At 43.3% G+C, this 23,182-nt stretch overlaps 2 protein-coding genes across 11 annotated transcripts in view; one reads left to right on the top strand and one right to left on the bottom strand.

Moving 5' to 3' along the window:
• The window catches only part of SPATA22 (spermatogenesis associated 22), a 1,667,071-nt gene that overhangs the window by 1,366,170 nt on the left and 277,719 nt on the right, over positions 1–23,182 (top strand). The gene's annotated exons all lie outside the window — the stretch shown is intronic.
• Positions 19,580–23,182, bottom strand: part of LOC144822425 (LHFPL tetraspan subfamily member 7 protein-like) — a 774,779-nt gene continuing 771,176 nt past the window's right edge. Inside the window, exon 3 of the mRNA XM_078679938.1 lies at positions 19,580–21,140. Within this exon, the coding sequence (XP_078536064.1) occupies positions 20,914–21,140 (227 nt within the window). The 3' untranslated portion in view covers positions 19,580–20,913. The remainder of the gene's footprint in view (positions 21,141–23,182) is intronic.

Raw genomic sequence — 23,182 nt, 5'->3', positions numbered from 1 at the left:
AGGCAGTCCTGCGTAATCTGTTTCATTGAGAGGTGAGCTTTCCCTACGATCCCTCCATCCTGGTGAGCACATTTTGTTTGTTTTTACTGTACTTTATGTATTTTTCTATGGTTATGTGATGCCATGTATTTACAAAATGTGTTCATGGTGCTGTACTGCTAGCTATTCTGATACAAAGCATGGGAATCTATGAAAGTTCCAAAACTGGGGCAAGAAAACAAGTTACTTACCTGTAACTTTGGTTCCCCAGTATTGGTAACTTTCATAGATTCCCATGCGCCCGTCCGCCTCCCCTGGGAAAGCTCAGTCTTTTTACAAAGTTTGTGGCGGTTTGCACAACGGCTACGAAAATCTGAGGCTCTGAGCTCTCTCAGGAAGGTTCTAGAGGGTGAGGCTGCTCTGATTGGTCCTGGCAAAAGTTTGGTCTCTTTTTACAAAAGGAGGTGGATAGAATACAAAATGAGATGAGGCCTAGGCCTAGGTTTCTCTTTTGTTTCTATGGTTTTTATACTACCGAGGCTCCCATTCCGACGACGGGGAATGATACAAAGCATGGGAATCTATGAAAGTTACCAATACTGGGGAACCAAAGTTACAGGTAAGTAACTTGTTTTCTTTTTCCAGCTTAGCATACAATGAGAGGTAAGACTTTCTGTTATAAAAAAAATCCCTACATGTGTTTTTGTGTTCTATTGGAGTCTCAGAGAAAACCAAGATACCACCCAGATAGAATATTTCATATGTGTCAAGAATAACCTCAAAGATGTCATTGATAAAATGTTGAAAGGCACATTGCACAAGCCAGATAGCATCACAAGGTAGTTTAAATGTCCATGTCTTCTATTAAAATGTGTCTTTCATTCATCTCCCTCTTGTATCCATACATACTAATCTGTGTGCATCTCTCAAATTCTACTTGGTGATTACCTGGGCACTTTTCACTTGATACATTAAGACAGAAGTCAAAGGAAGATGATATCTGTTCCTGATAGTAATTTGATTTAATTCTGTATAATTTGTGCAAGGTAGACAACTGCAATCAGGTTTTTAGTATAAAGAAATTTGGTGTCCCGCTGAAGATGTTGAATAACAAATGAATCCTCTTTTCAAATTTTCCACAATGTATCGATTGAGAATGTTGTCCTCCTTCACTGTTAATGGATAGCTCTGTCATGGGTACAACAAATGTAATCAAACTCTGGCACATAGGATCTTGAGATTCTGGAGAATGGGCTGTGGAAACTTCGAAGGGCTGGAAAACTAGACTACTAACCTCAGTTCTGACTCACGCTACCTTAAAGACTCTTTCTAGGATCTATTCTGCTTTCAATGAGTCACTTAGTTGCACAGTTTTCTGATTTTAACACAGTTCATTCTCCTTTGGTGTCTCTGAGTTTTGTTTGTCTCCCTCTTGGTTCCCTAGTTAGTACTTTCAAACATTGGCGTTTGATGTGCTTTCTCTTGTATTGTTCATTTATTTGACCGGTGTTATTGCTGCCACCCCATGGGGCCTTCCTTGAATTCCTGGTTGGCTTCGAACTCCTTGTAGCACTGTCTGTCATCACTTCTTTACCATCTTTCTCTATCAGCCGGTCCCTGAGCTAACCTTTTGATACACATATCATTGTGGCTGACTTCCAGGTGTGAACTCTAGTCACTCGCATGGACTGTGTGGGCTGGTTCTATCAGCTTTTGATTCATTCCTGCTGTAACATACAGCTTTCAAGAGCAGAGAAGTGGATACTTCAAAAGAGCAGACCCTTACATAACAGTAAAAGACTCACACTCTAAATTATATTTGGTGTCTGGAGATTGACTATAAGAAAAGCCTGAGACCTCAAAAATAATCATCTGCCAAGCAGCCAGACAGGATGTGTGAGGAAGGGAAGCTCTGCAAGACTTCTGACTTTTACCAGGACTTAGTGCCAAGGCCTACTAGATGAGGGAACATTACCCAGGGAGTCCAAGATCACCTGCTCTAAAGTCTGGAGCACCCGCATCTGCCTGCTTACCAAGACCAGTGTGCCCTGTAAGTCCGAGAAGTACGTTGTAGGGAGCGAGGCCCAGTTGGGAACCCTGTTGAGTAGACTCCCTTTGCAAGGTGTTGGGAGATGGCTGCTGCACCGATCGGGACACTGCTCATGTGGACGACAAAGTTGGTGACCGTCATATGGCAGAGGTTGGCCGCCGTGAATTGAGCCATGTGCATAGTTGCGCTGATCAGGCTGGAGCCTGTGCGTAGTGAGGAGCTGGTGAACCCATATGCCAGGAGGGGCTGCCGCAAGAAGTTTGTCATGCTGTGAGGTACTTATCTCTTGTGCCGTGGTGAACCTCGGCCGCGTATGCCAGGAGGGGCTGCAGCTGAGGACTTTACTGTGTTGAACAGACCAGAACCCAGGTACAGAGAAGATACAGTGACCCCACTGGGAGCAACAAGACAGGCAACCTGATCCACACCCCTGCCGGTGCAGTGAGGCACCTATGGGAGCACCTGTGCACCGCCATTAGGGCAAGAGACCTGCTTCAGGAGCATCACATCACACCTCCCCTCCCCCTCACCAGGGAGTGGATATCAGACACTTAGTCTTCAAGGAGGAGCTGCATAGAACCTCCGGTCGCTTTGGTGAAGCGACCGGCTGTGAGGAACTTTGCAAGTGTTGAGTGCAGCCCTTCTGGGCCACGTATGGTGAAACTCACCTGATTTAGCGCCTGCGGATGGGTCACACTCAGGAACTCCGGACGCTTCAAACCTGCAGAGAACCTAGGAGAACTTGCTTGCAGTTATTGCTGCGACACCGGAACACTGTTGACATTAAAATAGAGACAAAGTGGACTCTTGGTGTCGTAATTTGGCAGCAACCGAGTTAGCATTTAGCTCAGCTACACAAACTTTTATCGTTAACTTGACCAAACGTGCGGGGGCCATTTTGTATTTCCTGGCTTCCATTTTGTATGAACATGCAGCCTCGTGGTCAGCATGCCCTTTTGTCCTTCCTCAGTTCCAATGACCATTTACTTTGCCCAGCAACAGGCTATTATTAGCACTGGTCAAGCTCACGCATGCGCACTCGAACATTTAGGTTAATGAGCGGTCACCTCTTAGGAATGTTCTCCGAAACTGACCAGTGGTACTAAACTCCTCCCACATGTTGGCTGTGTTCCAAAAATGCCCTTATATGTACCTAAACTGTGCAAAAGTATACCGCCTACCTTTTTATTACTGTTAAACTTGTATAAAAGAGGTCGCGCACCGATGTTCGGTGTGATACTTCTTGCATTACCGAAGGGTGCTGTAGGAATGTACCACCACCCCATGGGGTCTTAATAAACTTGTCTTTTGCATTTCCAGTTTCCGTGCCAACTTCTATTCTATGGTGTTTGAGAGTTTTTGCAGAGTATGTAGACCTGACGAAACCCAATACCACAAATTGGCGACCACGAAGGGACTCATCGGCGACTCGGATGCCCGAAGGAGAGGTCGTGACGAAGGACTGGAAACTCGCCATGGACGCGTACGCTGCCACTGAGTGACCCGAGTCTTGGCACCCACGGTGTTTCTTCCTTTCCTTCTGACCCGACCTTCCAGGTGGCGCCGGTCCTCGACTGAGATCCTGATTGGTTGGGTTGTCGTAAAGTGCCCGTTTGGCTGATTCGATTAAGGAACTTGGCAGTTGGAACCTGGACGTTTGAGAATATTTGGTAAGCTTGTGATTGGTAAGGTAGTCTACGGACACTTACTGTGGCTTTTTGGATTTGTTTGAGTTAGCTAACATTTGGACCTATGATTTGAGTTATATGTGGAGTGCACCTCACATAGACAGGCATGTAGAGATATTTCTCTGACTTTGTATTTGTTTGAACGGCACACCGTGTGTAAGACATATTTAAGTGCCCTTTTATGTAATATCGCGTTTTCGTGATATTTTGACATGCCTGTTCTCAGCACACTTCGAGGAATGTGCTGTCTTGGAAATGGTACCAATTATCGATTAAATGAATCTCAGCCGGCTCCCCCCGAGGGGACACCTAATCGTGACATGTATGTAAAATTTGGCCTTCCTCCCATAATGTACAGTACATTGTGGCATAAATATACAAAAACTGATCGTGAATTGCAATGGCCTCTACATGGGTCGTTTGATCTGCGAAAGGTTCAATATGTGGAGCAGTGTTTGTTTCAGCGTAGGTCTAGACAGGATATGTTTGATTGTGTGCGTATGTGGGAGAAAGCGGTGCGTGAACGAATGAAGCGTGAACAAGCCTTGGCGGACAAGGAGCAGCGAAAGGCTGCTCGTGATAAAGCTTTACAGCTACAGGAAAAAGAATTGCAGGAACAGAAAGAGAGAGAGATTCAAGAACGTAATTTACAAGTTAATGGCCAGTTTCCGATTCGACGTCCTCTTTATCCTGTCCTTACTAATGAATCAGATGATTTTTCATTACTAGATCGTTGCCCGCCTCCGTATGTTCCGCCTACGGCCCCGGATGAAGACTCCGATGAGGATAGTCAGGGAGATCAGCGTACCAGGTTAACTGCTGGTCGAACCTCGGAATTACACGTGTTGGCTCGTAAACTTAATTTAAATTCTATAACTGTCGCAGAGATTGATGGTCTCATGTGTAATTGGTCTGACCGAGAACGATTGTATTTTCTAGATAATTTTGCAGATGAAGTCGTTGAAAGGTTTAGACGTTATTCATCTGAGTTGGAACCTAAGGATATATCAGTTGGTCGTGAGAATTTTCGTAAAGGTCTTTTTGTTCTTGCAGATGCGGATAAGTTTTTCCAGCGTTTGGTTAAGCTACGGGATGAAGCGTCACGACTACGAGCGGCGAAAAAGGCATCGGATTCGTCTGCGCCTGGATCAACGAAAATATCCAAAGAGTGCCCTATCTCTGACACAGATAAGAGCGCTGCAGTAAATGTTATGCCTATGCGAGAAGCTGCGCCTTTGTATGTCCCTCCTAAAGGGCAAGGCACAGACGATGATAAGAGGTCTAAAGATGCGAACGGTTATTTTGTGTATAATTGGGTTTATACGCCATGGAATAGAACGGACGTTATGGCGCTTAAGAATGCTTTCCCTGACCCCCGTAAAAATCCAGCAGCTTTCTATGAAGGAGTGGAAGGTGCTATTTCTTCATGCATTATGACGTTAGTTGATATTGACCTATTCTTTGGGTTAATATTGCCCCTGATATGTGGAGAGCTATTCGTAAGTTCGATGATCGAGCGATTTTAGGAGCAGATTGGAAGAATTTAGCTCAAGCTGATTTAGATAGGGAACCCGCATGTAAGCCGTGTCAATTGATTTTAGATCTTCCGGCGGCTATTTTGACTAAATTAAAAACACTTGTTCCCCCTAAGAAAATTGATTGGACAATGCTGGCTTCTTGTAAACAGAAGCCGGATGAATCGGTTTCTGACTTCTTTTCCCGTTTCGAGGAAGTGTTTCATGATTACAGTGGGCAATTATTAACAGAGGACACGGGCAGGCATTTGTTCGTTGATAAGTATGTGGCTAATCTCCTACAGGAGATTGCGCGACGATTAAAAACTAGTGAACGTTCATGGACCACGGCAACCCCCGCCTCTTTATTAACTATGGCTCAGTATTATGAACGACAGGAATTGTAGGCTAAAGAAAGTAGTGATAAGAAAGCGAAGGATTTGAAGACGAAGGTGATGTTGGCTCAGGTTTATGCTACGCAGCCGAGAGGGAATGTTATGTTATGTTATGTTATGTTAATTGGCTCTTCTATAGCGCAACGGCTACTCACAATGGAGTGTCCCGGCGCTTTGGCGAAGAGGACCTTTAATGGAAAGGAAACATAACTGAAAATAAAAGACAACACGATTCCTAAATAAAAAGCCATGTTTTTAATGCCTTTCTAAAAGACAACAGACTAGGGGCCTGTCTAAGAGCAATTGGAAGTTCATTCCAAGCACGTGGGGCCAGGTAATGAAACGAACGCCCCCCTTGTCTGGCTCGTTTGATGGATGGAACGCGCATTGTAGACAAGGAGGCGGAGCGAAGAGCTCTGCTCGGTTGGTACAAAGCAAGGCGCTTTCTAATATACCTAGGGCCCAAATCATGGAGGGCCTTATAGGTAAGCGTCAGGCTTTTAAACAGCACCCTTTTGGCTATAGGAAGCCAATGCAATTCCTTCAGCAGATTGGAAGCACTAGCTCGTCTAGGTAGACCATAAATGGCCCGAGCAGCTGAGTTTTGCACGACCTGAAGTCTTCTTACAAGATACTTAGGAAGACCTAAATAAAGGACATTAACATAGTCCAGGCGCGACCCTACCAATGCCTGGACAATAACCCTTCGATGATTCACAGAAACCAAAGGGAGGAATTTCCTAAGCATCCGTAGGATACCAAAGCACTTCCCTGCAAGACAGGCTATTTGAGGTCCAAAAGTCAACTCGTTGTCAACAATAATACCAAGGTTTTTAGCCTTGGTACTGGCATTGGCAGGGGGAAAAAGATCCTGAGGCCACCAGTTCTTCCAGTTTGGTTCGGAGACACACCCGAAAAAGAGCAGCTCCGATTTATCGGAGTTGCATTTCAGGCCATGCCTCCTGAACCAATCAAAGACTGCCTCTAAGCAGCCTCTGATGCGGGTCCCATCAAACACCTCGTTCTTATTCTGAGTGAACAAGAGCTGGGTGTCATCAGCATAAGACACGATCTGGGCGCCAAACAACTCCGCAACCTCTGCAAGGGGGGCCATAAAGATGTTAAAAAGCAGGGGGCTAAGAATAGACCCCTGAGGGACCCCCACTTCCAGGGCTGACATAGCTGCGGAGTGAGGTGGCGCCCAGATCGTTTGTCGACGGTTGGCTAGAAATGATTTAAGCCATTTCCACACCGTCCCCCTTAGACCACAATCCCAGAGTCGAATTAGGAGAGTGTCATGGGGAACGGTGTCGAACGCCGCCGACAAGTCTAACATAACCAACATGGCCTTTCCTCCTGAGTCTAAAACCTCCCTAATGGCAGTGGTGACTTCCAGTAATGTGGTCTCGGTGCTATAATTCGCACGAAACCCAGATTGAGTACTGTGCAATAAGTTGTTAATCTCGATAAAATCGGAGATGGATCGATGCACATGTCTTTCCGCCACCTTTGCCAAAGCAGGGAGTAGGGAAATAGGCCTATAGTTGGCATGTATGATGGGATCCAAAGTTGGTTTTTTTATTAAAGGAATAATACAGGCGCTCTTCCAGGCCTGTGGCACAATGCCGGCGGACAATGAGGAATTTAGAATGGAATTAATGGGACTATTTAGCACAGAGGCTATTTTGTTAAGACACGAGACCGGGCAAGGATCAAGGGGAGAGCCCGATTTCAAGCTTGTCAAATGATCCAGTGAAGCAGTAAGGCTTAGCTGCGGAAATTCCCAAAGAGTGGGAATAGCAAGAGAGATAGCATCAGGATCCACAGCCCGAGGCTGAATGGAATGAGTGGCAAGGTCGGCTTGAATAGTGGTTATTTTCTCAACAAAATAACGTGCAAGTTCATTCAGCCAAGATTCTGAATGACACTGCACATACGTGGCTAAGGATGGGGAAGTGAAGTCTCTAACAATTTTAAAAATTTCCTTACAGGAATTATCCGATTCATCTATCCGCCGTTCAAGAAAGGATTTTTTTTCACTCCAGATCATCCTATGATAGGATTTGGTCAGATCTTTAAATTTTTCTCTCTCACGAGGGTTATAGTCTTTCCTCCAAGTTCTTTCGGCTCTCTTGCAATTTTGACGTAATTCTCTAAGCTTAGATGAGAACCAAGGAGCAGAAGAACGTTTCATTCCAGGTTTGACAACTTTCTCAGGCACGAGATCCGCCAGTATGGCCGTGAGCCACTCCGTATAACGGGGTAGGTCAACTTCCACCTCACCGGACAAAGTGCAGGGTGAACGAGCCAAGACCTGGAGTAACGTGTCACTAGATAGCAGATGAAAAGGCTTAAACAAACGTTTGGCAGAACTAACGGGGTTCAATCTGGCAGAAGAGACACTTGAAAGACTAAAAGTGATTAAGGAATGGTCTGACCATAATACGGGTTGGGGGGCGAGTACATTAATCGAAACAGTGGAAAATACTTGGTCCAAAGTATGACCCTTATTGTGAGTAGGATCATGAATGAAAGGAGTAAGTCCTAATGTAGCCGTAACCTCCAGAAGTTTCATCGTGTCGGGGTTTACAGCCTCATCCATATGTATATTCAAATCACCCAAAAATAAACAATGTTTAGATTTGAGACATGGGACTGAAAGGGGAATGATAGGGGTAGACGAGGATCGTATGGTACGTCTTCCACCCATTCTGACATTTCTGAGGATCAGTGTGCATACTGTAAACAGTTTGGACATTGGGCTTCAGATTGTCCGGTGCTTCGAGAACAGCATAATCAGCGTGGTCGAGGAAGTGGAAGGTCACGGAATAGTTATTCAGGACCGAAGGGTGGAGCGAATGATCGCGGTAGGTTCGAAGCGAGGGGTCGTGGTCAGGCTGACTATAATACTTTTGATCGACGGAATCAGTATCAGATAGCTGAAGGAGAGTTTACTGAGTCTCAGGATAATAATTATGCATAGGATTGCGTAGGATGGGGTGTGGAATCGGTTGAAGTACCAGTCGATCAAAGGGGTCCATATATATCAGCACATGGTTTGGGTTCTACTGATCAGTTACTGGTCGATACAGGAGCTACTCGTAGCGCTCTGTCCAAACACTTGGTTCCAAGGGCTCCCCTGTCTGGCAAAACGATTACATCAATAGGGTTCGATGGAACACCTTCTCTTAGCCCATTGTCTCAACCCCTTACATTTCACATTGACAAATTTGTTACCCCATGCCCGTTTCTGTTATCTCCAAACACACCAGATAATATCATGGGACTTGATATGCTTAAACATTTTCGAGCAACTATACACTGTGCCCCTGAAGGGGTACGGGTTATTTTAAACGAAAACTACCCAGAGGTTGAGAGATCGTGCCTCATGCAGGAGGCCGATGCGTTAGCTTCTCTTCCAAGCACTTTATGGGCCACTTCCGATACTGATGTGGGTCAAATGACTATTCCTCCTGTACATATTACTGTAAAGGAGGAAGTGTCTTTGCCCTGCGTACCACAGTATAAGATCTGCAGAGAGGGTGAAATAGCTCTAACACATATTGTGAATGACTTGATTGAGGCAGGGGTGGTGGAGGAAGTCCCCTATAATGTTTGTAATAGCCCAATTCTTCCGGTCCTTAAGAAAGACACAGACACTAAGATCTATTGTTTCATTATTGATATTAGGGAAATTAATAAGATAGTCGTACCCCAGTACCCAGTGGTGTCTGATATTACCACCCTACTTACCTTGATTCCACCTACCGCCACTACATTTACTGTCATTGACTTAAAGAATGCTTTCTTCTCGATCCCTATTCATTCTGATAGTCGATATTTGTTCGGCTTCACATTAAATAACAAATCATATAGATTTTGTCGAGTTCCTCAAGGCTACGCAGAAAGTCCTAGCATTTATAGCCAGGCTTTAAAAAGGCAGCTTGATTCATTTGATTTACAGTCTGGGGTGGCTCTTATTCAATATGTTGACGACATTTTACTTGCAGCAGACACGCAGGAACAATGTGAGGAGAGTACTCTCTCCCTACTTTCTTTTCTTGCCAAGAATAATCACAAGGTCTGAAGGAAGAAGTTGCAATATTGTAGTCCAAAGGTGACCTACCTCGGTCATCTTTTGTCTAAGGAGGGGCGTGCATTGACATCAGACCGAATTCAAGCAATATTAGATACACCAGTCCCTTGCACTCAGAAAGATGTTCGTGCTTTCATAGGTTTGACGTCCTTTTGTAGACAATGAATACTAGGATTTTCACACATTATAAAGCCTTTGTTAGCATTGTTGTCCAAAACTACACCAATTCCCCTTGAGTGGACAGATGAATGTCAGAATGCTTTTGAACACTTGAGACAAGCTCTTTGTTCTGCACCAGTGTTAGGTACACCAGATTATACAAAGATCTTTACACTATATGTACATGAGAAGGATGGGTGTGCATTGTCAGTTTTAGTGCAGACACACGGAGACAAACAGAGGCCTTGTGCGTACTTCTCAGCAGTACTCGATCCTGTGGCTCGAGGATTGCCTGGATGTTTTCGAGCAGTCGCAGCAACAGCTGTGGCCATACGACAGAGTGAGGGGATAGTTTGGTCACACAAATTGTTGGTGTTAGTTCCCCATGCGGTAGATGCTTTATTGAACCAAACAAAAACACAGCATCTAACTAGTGCTAGTTTAACAGGATATGAGTTAACGCTGTTGGCGCCACATATTACACTGAAGAGGTGCGCCACTTTGAACCCTGCTACTTTATTGCCATATCCTGTTGCTGAGACCCAGAAGGAAGAACAACATGATTGTGTTTTTCTGACCGAAGAACAGACAAAGGGTCGTATCGATTTACAGGATACGCCACTTCCAGATGTAGATGGGGAACTGTGGGTTGATGGATCGTGTTTGAAGCTGCCAGATGGTACAACTTCTGCAGCCTATGCGATCACGACACTTAAGACAGTGGTAGAAACAGCACGAATACCGCAAAAGTCGGCCCAAGCAGCTGAATTGATAGCCTTAAGAAAGCATGTGAGTTAAGTGCTGGATTATGTGTGAATATCTACACTGATAGCCGTTACGCTTTTGGAGTAGTGCATGATTTTGGCCTACTCTGGAAGGAACGAGGGTTCCTGACCTCGCATGGAGTGCATATTATGCATGGAGAATTAGTACGTGATCTCCTGAATGCACTATTATGTCGAAAGAAAGTAGCGATAATTAAATGTAGTGCACATAAGTAGGTTACAGACAAAATAGGACAAGGAAACGCTTTTGCAGACCGCATAGCGAGAGAGACTGCGATGCTACAGAATGTCTCTCCCATGTATGTGGTGAAATCACAGGCAGAGCGATGGCATGATGCTAGAGAGGAGATATTGGACATATAAAAATCAGCGTCTGAAGCTGAACTTGCAACCTGGGCGACAGAGGGAGTGCTGGATGATGAGGGTTGTTGGCGTAGCAAAGATATGGAGAGATGGAAATTGCCTGCCGCTTATCTGCAAGCAATGGTTCAAATGACACATGGGCTGGCACATGTTGGAGCTCTTGCAATTACTAAATTGCTTACACGGGTTTGGGAGCATCCTGAGATTGCCAGCACGGCCAAGAGAGTGGTTCAGACCTGTCTGATATGTTTACAGCACAATCCTGCAAAAGTGACTTATACTCCTAAAGGAGGGTTTGTTCCACCTACTGCACCATTCGAAGTGCTACAAATGGATTACATCCAGCTTGAGCGTTGTAACAACTTGAAGTATGTCTTAGTGGTGGTGTGTGCCTTCAGTAAATGGATAGAGGCCTACCCCACGAAGGATAATACTGCGTTGACAACAGCTAAGGTGTTACTCAGAGAGTACTTCCCACGCTATGGTGTTTGTAAATTTCTGTGGAATGATAATGGTCCTCATTTTGTTGGGAAAGTAGTGGAGTATGTCCTGAAAGGATTGGGAATTAAACAAAGATTCCACGCTGTATTTCATCCACAGTCAGCAGGTCTGGTGGAAAGGTACAATGCGACTCTGAAGCTGAAGCTAGCAAAGATTGTGGCATCCACGTCTTTGAAAGGGCCGGACGCTTTGCCTTTGGCATTACTGTCCATTAGATCAGTGCCACATTCCCGATCTGGCCTCACACCCTATGAAGTGGTGTTTGGAAGGCCTATGAACATTTGGGGAGTTCCAAAGCCTCGCTTAATACATGATGTGCCTTGTATAATGATGAACGATTATTTGGCACGATTAACAAATGATTTACTGTCTATTCATCAACAGGTTCGAGAAGCGCTCCCCGACAATTCCAGTGGAGAGGCTCACGATCCCCGTCCTGGGGACCATGTGATGATCCGCGTGTTCGAGAGAGCCAGCAGTTTGGAGCCGAGATGGCGTGGCCCTGAACAAGTATTGTTGGCAACTCGGACGGCTGTGCGAGTCACGAATAAGAAGCGGTGGGTACATTCCACTCACTGCTGCCGTGTCTCTCTGGACCTGGTGAATCCTGCGGTGCTGTCTGATTATCGAGACATCTTGGATGCAGAGAAGAGCCCAGCTGCCACACCTCATGAATCGGAGGGAGCCTTCCCGGACCACACTGTTTCTGGTGGAGTGAAGTATAACCTACGTCCAAGGAAATAGTTTTTGTACAAGACTGGTTGAGTTACCGTTCTGAGCTTTGCGAAAACGGAAGCCGAGAATATCAAGGGGGGGGGGATCAGTTCTGGCCAGTGTAGCGACACCCGTCTTGAATCTCGGAGAAGACACCAGAGGCTACCTCGGATCCTAGCACTCAATTTTTATTTTTTAGTTATCTATTTTGAAACTTTGTTCTTTGAACTATGGTACCTACGACAATGAGGAATAGGAGAATTCTTGGTGCAGTGCTTTTTGTTGTGACTATAGTGGTGATAGCAGTAATAGCTTGGACTATAGAACGATTGCTTCCTGCACGAGAATATTTACTGCCTACCACTCCAATCCCATCTGAACATTTTCTTTTTACTCTGCCGTATCATGAAGAGAGACATAGACAGACTTATTTGAATAACAGCTTTATTCAGATTCTACATCATACCCACAATATGATGAACACCTCGAATTGCTGGGTATGCGGAATGTTGCCTGGACATCAAAAGAAAGGAGGAACTCCATTTATTCCTCTTCCTTTTTCTCATAATGGTTCTTGTAACGCTTGGTACACTCTTCTTTTTACCCTAAGATGGCCAACAAAAGGTGGACTACTTTTTCGACTGAATAGAGTATGTTATAATGATAGAGATGGTTACCCACAGGCAGAAGGAACTAAAATTGAGTGGGAAGAATATCGACCGGACAATGTATCTACGCCTCGTATCTTTACTAATCAACGAACTACGAATATGTCCAGTTTACATGTGATTACTGTAATTAACACCAAAGCTGAATTGTGCGTTCGTAATAAAGGTATAATACCGGTTGGGAGAAGTGAATGTAATACTACTCTCACATTTGACACACCAAATGGTATCGCCTTTGTAGCATCCCGAAACACTTACTTTATTTGTGGAAATAAAGGATATCATCGTCTTCCCATTGGGTGGTTAGGAACTTGCTACATATCTTTTGTATTACCCCCTGTGTTTATTGCTCCGCCTATGTACCATAATGATTTTGTACTATATCATGATTTCATATTGAATAGGGTGAAGAGAACATTAGAAACTGAAAATGTCGACCAAACTGACACTTCCTTACAACAATATGTAGATTTTAATTTAGGTCTGTTTTCCTTTGTTGGTGCTGCTTTAAACAGCAGGAAAATAAGACGACTAACACGTGTCGTGGAAGCTGTTGCTAATGAAACTGCCTCTGCTTTAGGGAACTTAACTGAGGAACTCCAGATTACCAGAATTGTAACGCTTCAGAACCGTATGGTTCTTGACGTGGTACTAGCTGATCGTGGGGGTGCATGTCGCATTATGGGAAGTAGTTGTTGTGTTTACGTCCCAGATAATTCGCCTTCCGTGTATGATGCCATTTCCAAATTGCATAAAATTGCTGCTGAAATTCACCCCGAAAATGGTACATGGACATTCTCTAATTGGTTCTGGACTTTGCTTAGTACCTGGGGTTGGAAATTACTGACGATCTTATGTATGATTATTGGAATACTCTTTTTCCTTTGTTTATGTATCTAATGTGGCCCTACCTTATGCTCTGTATGTATTACAGCCTGTATCCCATCCAAAAGAGCTATTGCCAAAAATGAGCAAATTAATGCAGAAATGATGAAAATAATGATGATTAATATCGATGATGAGTATCCTAATTACTTCCGTTATGAGGTAGCTTCAGCTAAATGCTAAAAGGTCAGTCTGTCGTAATTTGGCAGCAACCGAGTTAGCATTTAGCTCAGCTACACAAACTTTTATCGTTAACTTGACCAAACGTGCGGGGGCCATTTTGTATTTCCTGGCTTCCATTTTGTATGAACATGCAGCCTCGTGGTCAGCATGCCCTTTTGTCCTTCCTCAGTTCCAATGACCATTTACTTTGCCCAGCAACAGGCTATTATTAGCACTGGTCAAGCTCACGCATGCGCACTCGAACATTTAGGTTAATGAGCGGTCACCTCTTAGGAATGTTCTCCGAAACTGACCAGTGGTACTAAACTCCTCCCACATGTTGGCTGTGTTCCAAAAATGCCCTTATATGTACCTAAACTGTGCAAAAGTATACCGCTTACCTTTTTATTACTGTTAAACTTGTATAAAAGAGGTCGCGCACCGATGTTCGGTGTGATACTTCTTGCATTACCAAAGGGTGCTGTAGGAATGTACCACCACCCCATGGGGTCTTAATAAACTTGTCTTTTGCATTTCCAGTTTCCATGCCAACTTCTATTCTATGGTGTTCAAGAGTTTTTGCAGAGTATGTAGACCTGACGAAACCCAATACCACATTGGGACTCGGACTACTAGTGGGGCTTGGCCTAAGTGTAGCCTGTAGTGAATGGGGAACAACCACTATTGCTAGGAGCGAGGGGGGAGTGGACACCTGGGACCACCTAAAGGAACACTAGAGCCCTGACCTCTAGGGAACTGTGCAGTTGTTTATGAATGTTGTATTTTTCCTTTTGTTGTTAGAATTAGAAATAAAATACTTCTCTTTTTTCAATTAAAGTGCATATTTGGCTGGACAATGATTTATTACTACTGCTGCACGAGTGTTTAATTGTGGTCCTGCCTTCATCCCCCTGTATCCACCTCATCTTGAAGGAGCCTTAGACTGCTCGGAGCATGAGAGGCAAGTGCTGAAGGTGTGCTTGGCCCAGTTACTCAGGATCCATAGTAGGTCGGGCCCGAGACATCAAGAGCAAAAGGCCTCAATCCCTATGGTTGGACCCAGAAACCACTGCTTGCTCCTTGGCCATCCGTAAGGGGTTCTGATAAGTACTCTGTTGTAAACTTGACAGAGTATCCTATACACCAAACCCTCTAACCACCTCATTTAGGGACAGACCAACCTTAAATTCCATCAATGAAAAACTTCCCTGACAGAGTGGGGGCTGTTGGAGGAAGGACATTACACTTCCTACCCTTTTTAAGGTGGATGGTGTGATGTCTTTCTTTCCCTGTCAGTCAACGCCTGGAAAAACCTGGTGGTGAGAGGCAGAAAAAAATGAATGCGTCACACACCCTGGAAGAAATCGTCCAGGGTTTGGGGGGTCTTTCATTTTTAGTTTTTCTGACGTGTACTCCTACTTTGGGAATTCGTTTCAGAAAGCCAAAGCTTTTAGAGAGATGTCTGTTCGGCCAGTATATATTTCTAAATTTGAGGGATGGTAGTTCATCAGGATCTTGAAGGTGATGCTCTCGGCCACAAAATGGACAGAGAACCGAATATCAAAAGCAAAATCTCCCCTCTGTTTTCATTGCAGAAAAGTGGGACATTTGGTGTGAGCTTTCCCACAGTTTCAGGGAAATCAGCCAACTCGTATGACACTAACAGACGCAGGGAAAGCTCACGGATTACTGACGTGTGCATTGCAAACCAAGCTATTTATTTTCTACAAGGACAGATAACTTCTCAAGGCCCGATCATAGCACATGCCTTGTTAGATATCGGAACATCTGGATAGCAAGTTTCAAGCCGCACAACAAATTACAGTCACTGAGAAACCAGTGAAGGAAGAGATTCATAGAAATAATGGAACTGCACTATAATTTGGAACAGTGTGCTATGACTTTCTGGGACAACCCAGACTGGACATGTGGAAAAAATCACTGAGATATTGTGTGTGAAAATTAAGATAACAGTGGTATATCATGCCAGTTTCAGTGCAGATGATGAAGTTTATGTGGCACAACAGAGACACAACACCTTTCTTCCCCCTAACATTTATGATTCACGCTGATAAACAATACAAGACAATTTATTGATAAGGTACATCCACTTCTCAAAAGGTTTACTAAAGGTTTTTGATGGGCCACTACTAGTACTTCTCAGCTGTTCTGACATACCTTTTTAATTCTTCCATGGCAGTTATTGGCATCGCCAACAGAGAGACCACAGATTAAACATGTATAATTCTGAACTCTCCTCCTACCCTCCTGAGTAGATATGAAGAATACAGACGTTTCACGAACAGCACCTTTCACAATCTAATCTTCTCCTATACCTGAATAGTGTGGGACACATGTGCAACCTTCCCCACATTGCAACATAGGCGCTGTAAATAGGGATATGGATGCTGCAGCACCCCCAAAATAATGCTGGAGTTACAAGGTGAATGAGCAATTACCGTTTGTTTCTATCTTCTCACATTTGCTGTGCATTTTTTTATACTACAGTGTGTCGCCCTTAGTGGGAGAGGTATGCCCAAATGTGGGTCCCGTGCACACAGTGCCATAAGAAACAAGCTATACCTGGCTGATGAGGCCTAATTAGGGTAAATTCGTTCCTGGGTTGCTTGTGTTATGGTTCAATGAGGTCCTAGCCTGTCAGTTCAGGCTGAACATTTCCCAATGGAGCAGGGTTACGGATTGAAACGGAACGCTGGTTGGATGCAGGGAGGCCGGAAAGTTTAACCAAGGTCTCTTAAAGAAAAATACATACTCCTTTACCTGCACAGTGTGGTCTGCCAAACTACGGGACCAGTAATCAACCTCAGAGAAGACAACCTATCATGGTACCTCGAGTGTTGGCGACATCCAGTTGCGATTGACAAGCAGACCCTATCAGGCTTCTTGAAAAGTTGCTTTTAGACAAGCTTATGCCCAGTGCATTTTTAAAAAAAACAAACATGGTGGCTCCAACCAAGGTTCCTAGATATTGAAATCCTTTATAATTGATACACTTGGTTCCTAGATATTGAAATCCTTTATAATTGATACATACCTGGAGTGATTTCTCTATGGAAAAAGTTTGCTCCTCAAGCATTGTAGTAACCCTACGGAGATAAAGAGAAAACTGTCCTGAAGAAGGTGAACATCAATTGAAATCACCGAAACACAGCGTCGACTTTTGTTTTCTGTAATAAAATGTGTAACAATTGATTATGGTTTTATGATTTTATGGGTAAACTGTATTTTAACATTGTATGTGTAATAAATTGTACAAATGTTTTTTGACATATCAATCTTTGAGTTTATGTGTATTATTCCAGTGTTGGCTGACTCAATGAAGGTTTAGGCTACTCTAATTGTTTTGTGCTTTTTAATATGCCTTTTTGCTTAGACTGTACTTACATATTTGAGTGTACATCTTTGGGACATATTTGATTTTGCTGTGATATTAATTCAACCATTACATCATCACTTTTTTGTATACTAGTCAACCCACACTGGAAATGTGGTAAAAATCTGTTTTCACCTGATTAGTGCTCCATCTTTTTCCATTGTTCTGGGCACTCCATGGTTGAGGCATCGCAACCCTCTAATAAATTAGGGAACGCCAGAATTTAATTTATTATACTATGCCTTGCATTGCTTTCTAAAACTATCAGCGAAGACACAACCCATGACTTGTTCTACTCTTAAACACAACCGGTTGGTGGCTGCTGACAAGAGCAGGCCTGAAGAATTCACTATTCTACACTAGTATAGAGCATTTACAGATGTCTTCAGTGCAAAGGGGGGCTGATTCCCTTCCTCCACTTCAGGAGAATGACTGCCAGATTGACCTGAAGCCTCAGTGTATCATCCCACAATGCAAGATCAACCCCTGATTGTGAAGAGGCTGATGTTCTTCTGTAATATTAACAGAAACACTTAGAAAAGGGCTTCATTAATCATTCAAGATCACAATTTTCTTAGTGTTGACAGCAAATGGAGAACATAGACCAGATCTGGAATCCTGCATCCTCTCCCAGCCCCTTATCATCTATGGAACATGATCGCTACTGTCTTTAAAAATAATTTACCTTCCTGTCAGTGATATATTCCTATTTTTATAGTAATAGACTATTTTAAGAATAGGGTCTATGTTATTCCATGAAAATACTTCCAACTGCAGTGGAATTGGCTGGGAGTTTATTATCTAAATGTCCACCTCCATCGTCTACTTGAGGTCATCATCAGCGACGCAGAAACACAATTTGCATCTCTATTTTGGACAGATTCGATGGGAAGGGTTGGTTACAGGCACTTTAAGTCAACCAGTTTTCACTTGCAAACCGATGGAGAAACATCTGTGATGTTTTCGCTTGGATCAAGCATGTGCCTGGTACTGATGGATTGTACTAGCTGACTTTGCATACAATAACTCTTTGCACCTGTCTTTGAGAAGATACCTTTCCTTCTGTTCCTATGGTTACCATGCACAGATGATTCACCAAAATGTGTCAAATTTAACAGTTCTCTTAGTGACTAGTCTAGCATGGAGACTAGGGGTCTATTCACAAACTGCATTTTGTTGTACATGAAGCAATATTACTCAAGTACCACAAAATGCTATTCACTGTCTTACATTCAGAGACCACTGCCCCGGCCACTTCTGTTTTTCTAAGCCGAGCTGTCCTACAGATGTGCAGGCACCATAGCCATCCGACTGTCAGGAAGAACCTGGTTTGGTTATCCTCTAAATACTTGATGATTCCTGCGCCTCACAATAAGTTTACACCTCGATATGTAGTGCCAATTACGATCATAGGGAAAGTAGGAAAATCTATCTTCTAGTTAGCACTACCTTTCGATTGGCACATGTATCCTGTTTTGAAGTGTCTCTAGTTAAGTCTAAGATTGCTGACACAATAAATAAAACCACCACCAGTGCTGGTCGAATGGTCACCAGAGGTCAAAGAGATTATTGATTCTTGTATTTTCCGATGCCAGTTAAGAGCATATGTTGTTCTGAAAGGGATATGATGTATCTCTTTAAATATCTTAATTGTTAAACCTGTTTCTAATGCTCAGGGTCCCCTTGATTTTCGATCACTCTAGTTAGTCAAAAAATGCTTATTTGAGTTGCATATTAGATTTATTTCTTTATGAGATTTTTTTAAGTGATTCTTCATTGTGCAAGCCATCCACATTTTGGTGGAAGCTTAAATTAGATGGCTTAAAAGGAATTAACAATTAGTAGTTGATGTTGTCGTCCAAGCATCCATAAATAAGTAAATGACAGCATGATGAAGGGGGAAACACATAGCACTAACGTCTCTTTACTGCAGTGTTGTCAGCTTCTTTCTTATTTATCTTTTATTACTTTAGTTGGAAGTATGTTTTGCTGTTGGTTCCATTCCATTGTATCCTAAGGGTAACTACTTTCAAATGAATGCTACATATTTCACAATGTGCAGTGCTATCTAGAAAAGTGAAGAGAAATGTTACACGTTCTTACTAAATTTCAAATTTGATTTGTTATAAAGCGTAAAATGATGTAATAATAATGATTTACTTCTTTCTAAATATATTGAAAATGCTGCCTTCGACATCAAAATAAATTATAGTCAGAAAGAGCTGCTTCAAAGATAATCTGAACGTTTTATTATGTTAAAAGAGAAACATGTTCTGACATATTAGCCAGCTAAACCTTAAACCTGATCAGTGTTTTCTTTAAGGCAAATGGTGCGTTTTTGTGAGATGTTAGCGCCAATGAAGTTACCATTAACATAGTTCTATGACTGGAGTTTACAAATGTCACAAAAAGCATCACATTCATGTTAATATTTTACTACAAGAGATTTCTAGTTTTGTAGACACTTTTGATGTATTACATATGAGGAAGGTGGACCATGTGTTTTATTAACAAAAAGGGTTTACTATCCTGAAATAGGAAACGAAACAATAATGAGTACATAATTAAAAACCATCAAAAAGTGCTCTGCTTAATTAGCTGTAAATTCCACATTTTTTATCATTATCCCTACATTTGAATACATGTTAGAAAATGTTCCATGTTTGGGTGTCTATATACAAACGTGTAGCAGTTCCTACTCACTTTTTCTGCATTGATAAAGGGAATGGCTAAGGTTCACAAAACGTAAAACCATCATCACCATCAGAAGTAAAATTATAAGTAAATATAAGTGACGAGTAACATTTTACAGGCTTAGATATTGCTTATAGCAAATTGTTCCAAAAGGTGATGTAGGGTACTGCTATTGTTCAGTTATAGCACAGCACATTATCATAAATATTCTCATTTATTGTGACAACTTTTTCATCACTGTTTCATAAATATATATGGCTCAAGTCAACATTATTGAATGTTATCATTGCAATTGGCAGCTCAGCTAGCAGCCTCCGAAGAAAGGGGCTGGATTTGATGCCTGTAGAACAGTTTTTTCCAAGCCAGCGTATTAGTCCTGTCTATGTGACTTATTCTCTGGCCAGGCCGTTTCCCCACCATGATACCAAACCTGCAAGTTCGACAATTCTGCAATTTAGGAATGTAGTTGTAGATTATTTCAAGGCTTGGAAGAATTTTTTTTCACATGTTTATTAGTACAGTCATATTGGATAGTGAATCAAAAGATAACTAAAGCTTGTAAAATGTCTTCCTTATTTTAATCAGCCGGGCGTCTATGTAGGAGGTAGAGAGATGCCTCAAGGAGAAACCAATACTGAACAAAGCCACTGAAAGCCAGTAGTTTTTCAAATCACTGTTGGAGCTAGCTCTGCAATCCGCATCTTAAGTCAGCAGTTTCTCATGCACAAGGAAGATTATGAGTGCACTTGCAGCCTTTGTGGGATTGATCTTCCTGTTCAGAAGTGCAGTCAAAAGTACAGAATTCCAATACTGTGCGTCCATTGCATTAAGACAAAAAAGTTTGTGAATTAAACATTAAGAGCAGACTATAGAATGGTAGGTATTGCCGTTGTGGATGTGTGCTCTCTCGGTGCATATTTTGCAAAGAATGGCAAAAAGACAGCCAGCATGACTCCAACGATGGCCAGCATGTAACCCCATCCAATCTGACAGTCTCCGGCATAATAGATGCTTGAATTTTCACAGTACTCCTTCACGGTAGCAGAGTTGAGACCAAAAGGATAAACCAGAAGTCCAGAAGCCATGATGAACACTGTGGAGGGTAAAAAACATGTATTACACATTCACTTTAAGGGAAATCATTTAAAATGTAGCTGATGTATGGATTTTATTGTAAAAAATGCGTTTGAACAATGTACAAATCATCTTTAATCACATGGTTCAATTTAGTAATCCAGTCTTAACCCATATCTCTAGATAGAGGCGTAGTGGTGGTTCAGAGTATGTCTTAGAATTGGATCACAAAGCGAGAAGTAGTTGGATCTTTATATATGTTTACCAGTTACAGCCCAAGATGTGGATGTGCAGTGGGACCTGTATACAAGCGCACACTCACTTCCACCCATCTTCTTACAAGCACACACATACTCACACCCACCCATCCACATGCACACTCACTCACGCCCATCCATTCCCAAGCGCACACACATACACCCATCGGTCACAAGCCCATACAGTTATGCACACCCATTTTACAGCACGCATGCATAAATGCACATGCATTCATTCATGCACATATGCACCCAACATTCAACAAACACGTCCCTGGCTGCTGGTGGAGAAGCAGAAAGGCCTCAGTAGTTCCTGCTGGCTTCAAGAAAGGGACTGATGGACGATCCCTCTGCCTCCTCCCATTGAGTGACCTTGTAAATAGGTCAGCCAATGAGAGCAGGGCCAGACTGGGAACCCAAAGCAGCCCTGGCAATTTCCTCAGCACAGCTCCTAAAGAGGCACTGCCTGGCTCTGGGAAGCTGAACCTTGCCTGCTGCTTTTGTTACTGGTGGCTGATATTGCAGCACCGCTGCAAAACCGACTCCCAGTAACAAAGCCGGCTTCCACTGCTGCAAACCCAGTCCCCCTGCTGCAAAAAACACGTGTTGTCGCCAGTCCAGCCCTGAATGAGAGGAGGACCATTGTCCCTAAATCATCACAGAGTGGGATGGGGTCAGTGAGATTTGCTGACCCCTTCCGACTCCGTGGCAGGGCATCATTAATAGAAAATCAGCACTAGGCACTTCAGGGCTCAAAAATGAAGCCACCAGGTGTACCTATCAGTGATGCCCCCCCCTTGTCAGGAGGGGAAGGATCTCACAAGACTTTGCCGGGCAGATGAGGTCACACTCTCGGGGCTGTGAAATCTTCAACCTGGTATTTATTTATTTATTTTGAAAGTTTTATATAGCGCGAACCAGATCTTTGCAGATATCAGAGCGCTTTACAGAGCATACATAACAGGCCATTAGATATGGCGTACTTGTGGGTAATAAGTGGGGTGGGGTAAGCATAGGAGGGAGCATAGTAAAACAGTTACATCAATAATGCAAGTGGTACAAATAGGTGAAGGCATAGACCGCCAGGTAAATCAACAACACAAGTAATACAAACAATCGAAGGGATCGAACAGATAATACTGATCGGTGCAGCGACTTTGAAAACCGACGTCAATAGCTCAAGTGTATTTAGCCATGAGGATAGCTTTTACTTCTTTCTTAAAGAGTGTGATGGATGATATGAGCCTGGTTTCAGGAGGGAGTGAGTTCCAGATCCTGGGTGCCATTCGTGAGAAGGAGCGTTTATAAGTTTTTTCCTTCCGGAATCTTCGAGGTTTTAACAGAAGATTGTTTGTGCCTCTAGTGTTTCTAGAGCCGCCAGAGATTGTCAGCTTCTGGGTGAGGTATCCGGGTGAACTCAGTTGTACAGCCTTGTGTGTCATGCAGGCAATTTTCAGATGTATTCTGGCTTCAAAAGGCAGCCAGTTCAGGGATTTCAAGTCAGGGGAGATATGCAAGTGTTTTTTTGACCCAGTGATGAGTCTCGCTGCAGCGTTTGGAGAAGCTCTTAGGGGTGCAGTAGTAGTTAGAGGGAGACCGCAGAGAGCTCCCCAATAGCTCCCCGAACTGGTTTGAGCTGGACTATGTACAGGGACACCAAATTAGCCCCCAGTGCAGACTTTCTGGCACTCAGGGAGTGCACCCACCCAGCCCCAATACACTATTGTGGTTGAGTCTGCGACATTAGCTCTGAAACGCAATTTTTTTGAGTATCAGGGGGACATCTACCTGCAAGCCGCAGGGA

This window comes from Lissotriton helveticus, chromosome 3_1 (assembly GCF_964261635.1).
Source record: "Lissotriton helveticus chromosome 3_1, aLisHel1.1, whole genome shotgun sequence".
Classification (NCBI taxonomy): domain Eukaryota; kingdom Metazoa; phylum Chordata; class Amphibia; order Caudata; family Salamandridae; genus Lissotriton; species Lissotriton helveticus.
The sequence above is the reverse complement of the archived record's forward strand: the minus strand, read 5'-3'. Positions and strand labels throughout refer to the sequence as shown.